This window comes from Bactrocera dorsalis, chromosome 4 (assembly GCF_023373825.1).
Source record: "Bactrocera dorsalis isolate Fly_Bdor chromosome 4, ASM2337382v1, whole genome shotgun sequence".
Classification (NCBI taxonomy): Eukaryota; Metazoa; Arthropoda; class Insecta; order Diptera; family Tephritidae; genus Bactrocera; species Bactrocera dorsalis.
The window spans coordinates 51,055,779-51,069,196 of NC_064306.1; the positions used below are offsets into that span (position 1 = coordinate 51,055,779).

The 13,418-nt window shown below is 33.6% G+C and overlaps 1 protein-coding gene across 2 annotated transcripts in view; it reads right to left on the bottom strand.

Moving 5' to 3' along the window:
- LOC105227501 (uncharacterized) overlaps positions 1-13,418 on the bottom strand; it is a 157,179-nt gene that overhangs the window by 81,473 nt on the left and 62,288 nt on the right. Inside the window, exon 1 of one of the 2 annotated variants that reach the window (XM_049455336.1) lies at positions 905-1,600. The exons of the other annotated variant lie outside the window; for it this stretch is intronic. Within the exon in view, the coding sequence (XP_049311293.1) occupies positions 905-1,072 (168 nt within the window). The 5' untranslated portion in view covers positions 1,073-1,600. Of the gene's footprint in view, positions 1-904; positions 1,601-13,418 lie in introns of those variants that run through there. 2 annotated transcript variants of the gene reach the window in all.

A 13,418-nucleotide genomic window follows, 5' to 3' on the forward strand; every position in this document is an offset into this window, starting at 1 on the left:
TTATTTCAAATTTATAGAAATATGGTACAAAAAGTGACCAGTTTGAACAAAACTATGGAGTTATAATCTAAAAGCCTTTGCCAGCAGACGCCAAAGTTAGGAGGAAACCTTACTTTGTTAAGCATATTATTTGGAGTTGATGAGGTCTAAAAGGTTTAATTCGCTATGATATATTTTATATAATCTAATCTTTTAATTAAGATAATTGCATTTTTAATTATTTTGCAAATTGCAACAAGACTAAAAACAATTTTGGGATAAATAAATTAAAAAAAAATATTTTGGATTATTAAAAAACAAAAAAAAAGATATTTTTGGGCATTAAAAATAAAAAAAATACTTTTTGGTATTAAAATATAAATAAAAAATATTTTCGGTTATTATGATCAAAATACTTTCGTTGGTATTAAAAATATGATATTGTTGGTATTTTTCATTACAATATCCGAAAAATACCAAAAACAGTATTTTTAATTATAATATCCAAACGTATTTTTTTTTTGTTTTATTTTTCTTTTTAATATCCAAAATATTTTTTTTTAATTTTTTTCTATATCAAGTTGTTATTAATTGGAAAATTAAAAACCACAAATTATAAGATGAGAAGCGCCTCACAAATATAGAAGAAAAAATATACTTATAAAAGCTAAAAACAAAAAATTTTAATATATAGACATAAAAAGATTATAAATGCAATATAGTGTTTTTCTCGTTACAACAACTCCAACATTCAACAAAAATAATAAAAACTAAAGAAAATTTGTTTAGCAATAAAATTTGTATGTGTGTCACCCAAATGCTTACAACTTAAAAAAATTTCCATAATTCTTGCATAGCTAACAGCGCCAGAAGTAAAAGAAAAAACACTAACAAACATAAAAAAATTAAAAAAATAGCAACTCACCTTGCAGGTTTGAAAAAATGCGCCAACACTGGTTTTCGTATAGAAATCGGCATTATTTTTGGGCGCTTTGGCGGGCAGCGTTTGCTGCTGCTGTTGAATGGCATTTTGTTGTTGTGTGGCAGCAAGCGGCGCATGCGGTGGCGCGGTTTTAATAGCAACGGTATCCATGTTTATAAGTTTCGGCAGCGATTTTCGTAGAAAATATGATTTTTTATTTTCACAAAAATTTTCAAAGTAGTTATTTAAGTTGTTTTTGTTGACGTAGTGGACATTTTTGAGTATTAGTTATTAAATTGCAACACTTTTGGCAAGTTATTTGTGGTAATAATCGGCATATGCAATGCTTACGCCGCGTTTACACGCCTGAATGCACGTTGGTAGTGGTTAGTTTTGTTGTTGTTGTTGTATGGGTGTGTATGTTAGCGAGTATTCGCACATATGCAGGGACTCACATAAGTATTTGAAATATTTATTGTATTTATTTTTCAATGTAGCTTATTTTTGCTTTCGATATTTGTTTTTATTGATACACACACTTGTTAGCTGCAAACAGCGTACCCTTTTTTATACAAACTTATATTAAAATATACACACATATATATATATGTACATATATATGAACATATGAGCATACACTTGATGAGGGTTGCGCACCTTTTCTTTGCGCGTCTGTTTATCTGTCCGTCCGTCCAACTTGGCAAGTGTATCTTTTTTGCTTTGCGCAAAAAAACGAAAAACACAACAAAAACAATTTCGGAACTACAGCACAACTGTTGTTGATTTACTTCCCTTCCGCTTTAGCATTGCGCTTCTTCTTGGTGTTTGCACACTTTCGAGTGCAGCTTTCGACTTTTACACCTGTTCTTCGCCGTCCGGGTATATAATTTATGTGTCTCGCCTGCGTATATGGTTACTAAGCAGGGAAACTTGAACTTGTGCTTGTTACTTTAGCGGCACTTATCGACTTGTCTTCAATTTTCTTCAGTTTTATTTGCTTTTATTTGCTTGTATTTGTTTTTATGCGCACTTTTTGTTGTTATTTACTCGAATTTTATACAGTTTAGGCATATATGTACATCATATGTCATTATTTAAATTTATGTATGTCACACAAGATCAGCTCACTGTGTCTTCTAAGCTTTTTTCTTTATGCTTTTCATTTGTTTTAATTATTTTTTTTCGTTTACACGCTTTGCTCACTTCATAGCTGACATCAAGTGTCAAAAGTTGCACGTTGTTGGCTATAAGGAGTTCGCAGCTTTAATTAACACTCAAAGTTAGACGCGCTCTAGCGCTCTTTTTCATTTACTTATATATTTTAGTTGGGTCTCAGCACATTTTTCACAAGAACTGATCAGTACATAGAAGTAAGATGTCAGTAATGCCCATAAAATAGATCCACATTACTTTAAGGCGAAGTAAAATTACAAAAACAAATACCTCTCCCTCATCACTTGCGCCTTGATTTCACTAATCCACCGAATATAGTGATCACTTCTTTCTCTAAATCACTTCAACTAACTAGTATTTTAGTATTCATACTCTTGTGTACTACATGTACTTTTTCTCCACAATCGTGCACATACACACTCACGCACTGTTTTTCTAGCGATCCTCTTCTTCTTCTGCTTCACAGCAAACATATAATTTCTCTAGTTGAGTTAGTTTGTGCCACATATTTTTTTCCTCGCTTCTGATTTGTTTTTAGTGCAATTGTCTTGCATTGTTGTTGTTCTACACTGACGTTGTTGCTTCGCTTACTTGCGCCATCACGTCCACTACTCTTTACCGCATGCGAAACACTGAATTTACCTGGCGCACAGGTAAACGAAAAATCCCTAATAGCAGCGCGTTCAGTCGGTGGCTTGCCGCTGTGTGCATGTGTGTGATAATGCCGTGCTTGTAAAGCAAACATTTTCGAACAACACCTAAGAGCGCGGCTTGCCTGCTCAAATAAACAATTGTTGCTGTTGGCATGTGAGCGACGCGCTCTTTGTCTTGGCTACCTGTTTTACTAGCCAATTTGATAAGCTAAGTCGCTCTTGTGTTTGGTAAGCGAGAGCGTAGAGGGAAATTATGATTAGTTGCACTTAAGCTTGGGTGTATTTGTTGTCTACTTTCGGGCGTGTAAGTTGTTGACTTATAAGTTAATGGATAAATAGTAAGCATCGCAAATTAATGTTAATATTAACTGTCTTATGTTAGGAAAAGGCTGTTACTGTTAAAATGAGGTATGTTTACAACAGCAAAGCTGTTAACAGATCACTACTAACAGCTTAACAGACTTCAGTAAAATGTTTGTTAAACTGTTGAATTTTAGAGAAACTGTTACTTACATACAGAAGCAATTATTTTCTGCTTAAGAGTATTACTGTTGGCAGAGAATTAAAAGAAATTCACTGCTGTTAGTGAGCTCCTTTATAGCAGCAGTGATGTTAATAGAAAAAACTGAACAGATTTGTCAAAGAAAATTCAGTAACATTCTCTCCTTTCATATTATTCATAGAAATACTTAAATTTGACATATTTTTCTAAGTAGCAGACTTAAGTATGCCGATATTTGTGATATAAAAATTTTAAGTTTAATATAAAATGAGGCTTATACATACGTATGAAGTCGAAACTATCTAAAGATCTAGCGTTTCAAAGGTCAGCCAAAAACCAAAATTAACTGAAGGCCCCTCAGTCCATCTCAGCCGAGGCCTATAATACGTGCATGGGAAATTGGCAGGCTGTCAACTTGTATTAGCAGAGGAGCTTATTTTGAGGGTGATAACAAAGTTTTTTTACATTTATGTGCGTGAAAAAGTAGTTTTTCAGTCTAGGTCAAATTTGATCAAATGTTGAAAATATTTATTATAATTTATTAAAGTTCACATATTAAGCGAAAACTCTTCATTTGATAAAAATATTATAATATCGATTTTATTTCATTAAATTGATAAAAAAAAATTAACGGCTGGCAACCCTTCTCAAGTTCAATTTAAATTGTAAGACATTTTAAAAATATTTATTTGTAAAATTGTATATGCATATCCGAATAATTTTTTTAAATAAATATAAATTTTAAATAGGTGGCAACTCCACTAAAACTTTTTTACGCCATACATCGTACTATACCAGAAACATCCTTACGTATGGGATAACCCACACACTCAAAATGTGGGGGAACTTCTATAGTCATCGAAAAAGTAACTTACTTCGGGTGAAAAGAAAAAGTAAATAACGGTAAACCCATGCAACATATTTTAATTTTAGCCTTCAAGGTTAACCTCCCTCTATTTTCAAGATCTTAAAAATTTTGGTCTTTTTACTAGAAAAAATTAACTTAAAATTTTAGTCTAGATCTTAAAATTTTCAGCAGCATTTTTATAACTCATGAATATTGCATTTACCTGTTAATAACTTTGGGTTATACATTTATGTTATACTTAACAGAAAGCTGTTAAAGTTATTTCAATTAGCAGAGTTAACACTTAACAGCGGTCCAACCGTTGTATCCCAAAACTGTAAATTATCGCCTCACACGCCTGAAAGTATGCACAAAATAATTTCAAAGCCATACTTTTGGCTATGCCTCACATTTTTAAGCCACTACCACAACTTCACTGCATCCGAGTAAGAGAAAACGGCGCAAAATATGCGCACAATTGAGCAAGGGATTTTTCGTGTTCATAAATATTGTTAAAGGGGTAATTTTTATATAAAACATAAAAACAAAAGCTATTGGATTTTCGAAAACTGCACAAAAGCAGGTAAAACTTTAAGTTTTTATTCGCCACGCTGTGCTCATATAAAACCGGATTATGGAGTACTTTATGGTGGCCCGTTAAAAAGGACTAAAAAAGTAAGTCGCGAAAGTTAAAAATAACGTTGGCGTCAGCGATATTTTCAAGTCACGTACTATGGCAGCTAAGGTAGATAAGAAATCGATTTAAAGTGAAGCAGACATAAGGCTAAAGTGGCTTTTCGAGGAAAGCAATGAGGTATAAAAAAGTGAAGGCTTGAGCAATGGAATAAACATAAAATAAGAAGAAAGGTATAAAGGGAATTTATTTATTTTTAATGTTGCAGGCTTTTAACAGCAGGTTTGCAGGTATAAATTTATCTGAGTGAGGTCTTAAGAATATGAAAATATGAAATTGGTTATACAAAATATTTAAGACATATTTTTGTATAGAATAATTTACAAAAACTAAAAATAAAATCATAGAAATAACAAAAAAATAAATAATTTCTAAATAACTAAAAATAATAAAACAAAATAGAAATAACAAAAAAAAAATAAATTCATTATTAAAAATAATTAAAAAAATTTTGCTTTCAAATGAAAAAGAAGAAATATTTTTTTTTTCGCGCTTTCAACTTGGCACAAAAACTCCCCCCAACAACACCATTCGAACCTACCGCCGAGCTTCAAACTTGAAAAGTAACGAACAAGCGACACATTCGTTTGGCGCGCGTGCTTAGACTCAAGAGCGCGCCTCAAGACACGAAATAAGCAAAGCAAAAACAAAATCAACAAGAAATCTCAACTCAGCTGCAAAAGCAAAATAAAGCCAAGCCAAGCCAATAACAACCAAAAAAGCGCTTGTGTGTAGCATAAGCCGAAACGCGAATAAAATAACAAACAAGAGAACTGCCTCAACCCAGCTTAGCCGGTCACCAAAACAAAATGGCGGCCATAGAGCTTGTTTGCTGCTGTTCTTCGCAACACACCGCCTGCCAGCTTGGCTGCCGCTCAACTCTTTCTTATTGTTTACCTGCCACTCATAACAGCAGATAGCGAGCTGAAGTAAACTGGTTCTTTGTTGTTGTATAAACATACATACATATACGCTTATTCTTCTTATTTGGTTGGCGCGCAGCACGTAGTAGACTCGAGTAGCCAGGCAAACGTAGTAAAGTAGTAAGTACATATGTATGTACATATATACACATAAACATATGTTTGTAAGTATGTATATAAATACATATGTATATACAAGTATGAAGTTTGATTACAAATCTACATACTTACATATAGTAAGCCTTGTATGTACTTATCGCCGATTTTAAGTCGCTAAAAATTGTACGCGAAGTACTTGAGAAACACTCATACAGACATAATATATATGTATGTATATGTCCGTGCAGTAACAACGATCCGTTCACCTTTTGGCCAAGACTCGATCTGGCATAAAATCGCTTTTACAGCATTAATTGCAGCGTACCAGTGCATATGTGTGTGTGCAATAAAAATCCAATTCACCAAGCTTTTATAAAAGATCTCCACATATATACATATACACATGTATGTAATATATGTGTACAGTAATAGTACCTAGTACTAACAGAAATAGTGCCGCCATTAGCAGTGGTCATTGCAGCCGGAGCAGAAGGGTCGCTAATCTGTGCATTTCGCTGCCGCGCAGGAGTACCCGACTCGGCTCTCAACACCACCAGGCGATCGCTAGGTTTTTAGCTACGCTCTGTGGTGGGTAGTTTAGGCCATGCTTAACTTTTTTCAGCATTTTAATTTCTCTCGCCTGCCTTCACTGCGCTGTGATTGCCTTTCTTTATTTCTGCGCGCTGCTGTGCCTGCCTACTTCAGTTGCGCTTATCAACTTGCATTCTACTTTACACTGCCTTTTTCTGTTGTCTGTTGGCTTTTTGTTGTTATTATTGTTGGCAATCGGCCAGTTGGCTTGGGTTTTTATTTACCGCGATTTTTTTCTTTTCTTCTTTTGATTACTTGGTCCGGTGATGCGCGAAAACGCGCGAAATTTCCAGTTTGCAATTTTTAATTTAATTCTTGGCATATAAATACATATACAAGTATATAACTATGTATGCGTGTGTGTGTGCTAAAGCGTATGCCTTCTGAATTTTAATTGAAATAATTTATTTTATAGCGAGCAGGATATGCACTTTTGTGGAGCTTCAGCGTTAACCTTATTTTAAGTGGAATTATTGCACAATATTTTATTTTTGTTTCTAGATAAACTCTACTCAGCAAAAAGCAGTTCTCAACCAAAAAAAATTTTTTTTGCTTAACTATGCTATAGTCCCTAATATATTAGTGTTGAATAAGGCAAGGTTTCATTGACGCCTGGTCAACCAAAACTTTGTACTTAATCCATAAAAGAGCCTCCTAATTCTAGTAAGTGAGTGGTAAGCAAGTCATTACGACCTTTTGCTAAGAAATAATAAAGAAAACATTTTGAACAAAAATATTTATATGAACTTGAAAAAGTACTGAAAACAGTACTTAATCTTCACCACTTGGTAAAGAAGTTCTTAACAGTCTTTGGAGATAGAAGTTCTTACTCCAATGGGCATTCATGCGGTAAGGCTAAACATCTTGTCGGACTCAAGTTGTATGGAGGAAGGCGAAGTGAACATTTACAGTAGTTTAAAGTATCAAAATCGGCAGTTTAACCTGTCCAAACGAGATTCCTATTAAGATCGACCTCATAACTAAACCTAATCTAACAGTAAATGGGACTTTATTGGTTATTTTCTCGAATTTGTGTCTCATCTTTTAAGGTAATGGCGCTCAAGCGGGTCACTATATCCAATCTGAGACTAAGTATCTTCTGGGTATCCAAAAAACATCCGTTTAAAGACGAGTTAAAGTGAGAAGGCGAAACATCTCTTCCCAGGATTGCGCACTCGGTTTGAGACCCGCCACGTAAAAACCACCGCCAATGATAGGAAGAAAATAGCCTCAGATGAAAGATACCCGTTTAGATAACGACAACTGTACAACAAAGTACGTTTTGGACGAACGAAGACCAAACTCTACAAATCACTCATCATCCCTGTCTTGCTGTATCGTGCAGAAGTATGGACGATGAAAACATCTGATGAGTTGGCCTTAGGATAGTTTAAGAGATGGCTTGTACCGGAAAACGACTGGCGCGCTGTTCTGAACTCGGCTATAACCGCGTAAGCGGTGTCTACGCCAATAAAGAATAAGAATATTGACATTCTCGAGTAATTCACTACTATTCTCAGTTTGGTTTCATTCAAAACCTCATACTATCAATTCTGCCAGGATCGAGCAATGTTGCTATCCTACGGTATCATTTAGGCTTGACACAAGTATTACTTTCATTAAAAAAGATTCTAAATATTTGTAAAAAATAACTAAAATATTTTCAAGATATTAACACCTCACACTCGTTCATTATGCTAATCGTTTAAAACAAACGAGAAGAGCTCGTGCATGGCAACACTGACAATTGGCACACCCGTAAGTGAAGCGGAAAATATTTATGACAATTGATTTTAATTGTAAGCGCGACCATGGCATTTTTGCGCTAATTTACTGTGTATTTTTTTTTTTTAATTTTTTCTATTTTATTTGTCTACCTTCCATTTATTTTTTTTTTTACTCGCTTCTCAGCGGAGATCATTTGTTTGCGTTGTCGTAAATTAACACTTGGGCACAACAGCTCACAGCATCAATAGAACAACAATAATAACAAAAAAAAATAACAGCAACATCCAATTTAGCAAACAAACTTGCCCCGCACATGCATGAAGCTATGTATGTATGTATGTATTGTGTTTGCAGAAAATCAAATGAAGATGTTGCTAATAAAAGTGGCAAACAACTCGGCGCAGCCCGGGCAGGCCTTATAGACACGGATGAGCAACAGCAACGAGTGAAGTGAATAATTACGATTATGTGTGTGTGTGTATGAGTGTTATAACATATACACATTTATAAGTAAGTTTATGATGATCACCTCGCTCACAGATGATCAACTATGTATGTGGATGCTGGATGCGTTTGTATTGTGTCGCTTATAAGAGTGCAGTGTGGAGATTTGTTAGCATAGACATGAACCAATAAAGTTGGATGCTGAAATTGTAGTAGTGGCTTTGCTATCGTTGAACTTAAAAAATAAAATAAAATAAAATAAAATAAAATAAAATAAAATAAAATAAAATAAAATAAAATAAAATAAAATAAAATAAAATAAAATAAAATAAAATAAAATAAAATAAAATAAAATAAAATAAAATAAAATAAAATAAAATAAAATAAAATAAAATGAAATAAAATAAAATAAAAAAAATAAAATAAAATAAATAAAATAAAATACATTTACTGACTAAAAGATACCCCTGATTTTTTAGAAAGTATATTTTTAAAAATTTGTCTTTGTCGTACTGTTGTAAATAAATACTCTAACTTGTACTGTTTGTAAATAACTAATAAAAATTAAAAGTAAAAATAATAGTTGCTTTTTTACGACACTTCAAAATTACCGAAAGTCCATGACTTTATAGAAAATACTTGAAAACTACTTTTTGGTTAGTCCAGTTCAAATTTTATTAGATTTTGTTTAAAATTATATGTTCAATTCTGTTATGTATTAATACTATTGTACTCATTAGTGAAATAGTTCTGCATATTTATTCCGTAAATTAATCGAAAAAGATATTTTTTATACCCAAATAAGCCTGAATATTAAAAAAAAAAATCTTCGTATTGATAAAAATGTATTATAAACGTCAAATAATTGATATGACATTGAAGGGACATACCGGCCTTCAACCTACTCTAAGCTGATAACATAATTTTAAAAGAAAGACTTTTAATGTCACAAATCCTCTTTTATAGACAAACTCAAAACCAAAATTTCAGATTTGGATGCATCATGGACCCTACGAAAGGTCGTTATACCTTCATCATACTATATAAAGGTATTAATGCTTCCACTAATGTATTAAACATACCCATACGTGCTGCAAACTAATTATTGTGACATATGTACCCGCATACAAAACGGTAAACAGCGATCTTGCCACCGCCATAGAATCACGAATTCACTGTTGAACAAGAATGCAACATGCAACAAATTTCTAGCGAACAATCAATGTTCGTCTGCTGGCGTTTTTGCCGCGCTAAAACATCATAAAACCAGCGTGTAAACTAGAAAAAAGGCGCGAATTGCCTGCAAACAGCCATTGAGAGCAGCCACAAGAGGAGGAAGAAGAAGCATGCAGCAATCACTAATAGCGAAGCCGATTTTCCAATTGCAAACAGTCAACAAGTACACAAAAGTACAACGACAACTGCTAAAAAAGGACCGGACCAACTTGGTTGCTCGTCGTCGTTGGCGTTGGCTGTGCCACCTTCTGAAGCGTAGCGCAAATCGTGTGCACGCGCGCCGAACGTGCCAACAACTTGTCAGCAAACAACGCACCAACAACAACAAGTAGAGGAAAACAAAAACCCAACAAAAGCAAACAACAAATCGCAGCCAAAGACGGCACACTGCAGACTGCAAACAGCAACAGCTGGACCAACAAACGACAACAAACAATAACAGCAACAGCAACAAGAACACGGTGACGTCGCGTTGCTGTGGAATATGATAAACGAAAATCAGATGCTGCCAGGAAAATTGCGCGCAAATTGCAAATAAATGACCGCGCTGCCAGTTGGCCATAAAAAAACATGAAAAGTAGTAAAAATATATTGTCCATAAGTAAAGTATAAAGGTGGAACTAAAGAAAATATTGTTGCTATAAGCTCTTTAAATGGAACCAGTATAATGGTTTAGATCGTAAAAGGCCAAAGTACAAAGTCCGGTTTGGCATTGATTTTATGAACTAGCCCTTCAAATGCTGGAAAAGCGTGACACCTACGTACATAGCGACTCATGCACTTAAACCAGTTTGAAGGCAAAGCTTATAATGTGGATGTATGTGTGTATTGACTATTAATAGTGTATTTACAGCGTGGAAAATGGCGGGAAGCGGTGCTGGCTTGTCTGTTTACCAGCTTTATAGAAATAGAAAGATTTTGCTGAGTAAACTGGAAACTAAGGAAATCAAAATTCAAATCGGTGAAGGTTCGTTTGACATATGAGTATAATAACTTTTTTCTAACGAGCTAAAGTAAAGAGATCTGACTTAGCCTAAAAACTAAACAGGAAACAGGGTTACAAATAAAATATTAAATTAAATATTAAAATAAAATTTTATTTTATATTCAATATTTTTTTATTTTCATATTTTTTTTTTAATGCATTTTCATATTTTTTCTTTTTTTTAATTTTATTTTAATATTTTTTTTTAAAAAAATTTTATTTTATAATATACATATTTAGTTTTTTTTGTATTGACAAAAATTTCAATTAGAAATAGTTTTGAATTTTCTAATTAAAAATTCTAGTTTGAAAATAAATTTTTAATCCAAAATATTGCTTTAAAAAAATATAGTCACAAACATTTTAAACATTAGTTTTTGAATAAAAGTGTAAATCTCGTACTTCGTGTTTCAAAAAAAAATTTTCATTAAATTTTCAATTTTAGGAAATTTGAAAATATAGTTTTTCTGAAAAAAGAAAATGCTAAATATGTATTTAAAATAAATTTGGATGCTCATTCCACAAAGAAAATTTTGTCTGATGCGAGCTACTTGGATACAACCATTTTAAAAATTACAACAACATTGTTTTTTTTATTTCGACCAAAAAGTATCCTTACGGATTACTAGTCGGAGGTGAATGCGAATTCTGTTGAAGCATATGGTCGACTCTATCTACTCAAATGACCCAAATTTATTTTTTAAAACTATTTATTTTTTTTTACATAAATTGAAGCTCAAGAAAATCAAGAAAAAATCGTTATTTCTGACTTGAAAGCAAATATAACCCCAAATGTGTGCTCTTTTTGGAAGAGGGGCAATAGAATATATCCTGTGATTTTAGGTAATAATATAAAGAAGAGTCAGATGTATGACAACATCTTCAGTAATACACAACTTATGCTTTGGAAAGTAAGCAAATGTGAAAAAATAGCCTAAAAGAGTGATAAGACATATATACCTCATTTGCATTCTACCGATAACTTGATCGAACACTTTCGAAATATGTTCAAATCCAACAAGATATCCATAAAAAGAACTATTTCGCATCCCTTTAATAACAGATTTTATGTACCATGTAGTAAATTAAGACTGTCTTTTGCAGCACTCTCTTTATACAAGTAGTTTTCAATTCAGTTGAAGGTTTGGAAATTTACGCTGATAATTTCTGTATCTTACATACATATATGCATAAGCGAATGGCTATCAGCCCCACCCAATCAATATGAGACGGCGACTGAACACCTATCAGCTTTAGTTGCCCTTCACTGTGACGCAAAGTTCAAACTTAAGGCCAAGAACAAGTTTCAGCAACAGTGAGTAAAGGTTCGGTTGGCAACATATCAGTTGAAACATCAGCAGTGTAACTAAAGCCCTACATACATTCGCGTATATGTTCTATGCAGCTACACTTAAAACCTTTATGCTTTCAAAATTACATACAGCAATGAGTAAGGATACCGATGTATGTGATAATATATTTATAAAATATTATTTCAGCGTTGCTTTCATAGCTTTCCAGCTGGTTTTAGGGTTTACAGTGAAAACTCAACTCAACCCAACTCAATTCAACTCAACCGCAGTCAACACAACTCTGTCAAAGCCAGCTTTAAGTGATTCTTACTAGCGTCAACAAACGCTGGGCATAAATTTCCTTCAAATCTGCAACTTATATAATGCAGTTGGCAGTTGTCATGACCTTTTTGAGAAATTGCATCTTTGTTGCTTTGAACATGCGCTTAAGCGTATTGGTCGCCTCTATAGCGAGTGCGCATACTCCCGGCCATTGCAAACAGCTCAAGCACTGTTCTATTTCATGCTTCTTTTTATATTATTTCCAACATTTTCATTATTTCTTATTCCTCAAGCAAAGTCGGCAACTTCATCATTGAGCTTCACATTTATTTACTTAAGATTCGCCATATCAAATTGGCATGCACACGTGCGCGCTGCGCACATCTGTTGTCCGCTGGCAAACATTTTGCAACAACAGCAACTGTTGTTGTTGCTGGCTGTATTTGCTGCCGGCTGATGTTGTTCATTTCTTTATTTAAATGTGTCTGCTTACGCCTTTTTTGCCTCGCTCAGCAGATTTATATGCAACACCAGCCAAGAGATGAGCGCTTCTTATGGCTGTCCGAAAAGGGGTTCGCGCTTGCGCACTGATGGCTGATTGCTTGTCGCACAGCTGCGGGCAAATTGTAGTCGCTTTTTATAGCAAATTATTTTTCTTTTTAGATTTCTTTGCTGTTTTGCTTTAGATCATTATGGATTAGCTGGCGGTTTGTCTGCTAATTTGTGCACATAAATTGTGGCGCATGTTGCGATAAGCGAAATAGAGCAGTAAAACAGTGAATGGTGTAATGAGTACGTGATATTTTAGATGATATCTAAATGATGTACAGTTTATGTAGCTCTGCAGAGTTCTTTAATCGAAATTAAGTTTTATATATAAAGAATTTAAATTGTAATAATAACGCAAATATCGTCATCTATGCTCAGTATTTGTTTATCTACATGTACTCGTATATTTATTAATTTATTTATAATAATGTAAACTTAACTTAGTTCAATCAACTGCGTAGGTGATTTTCATCTATGACGTCTAGATTCAGTTATGTGGAACTGTCTGTGTAAAAGCAG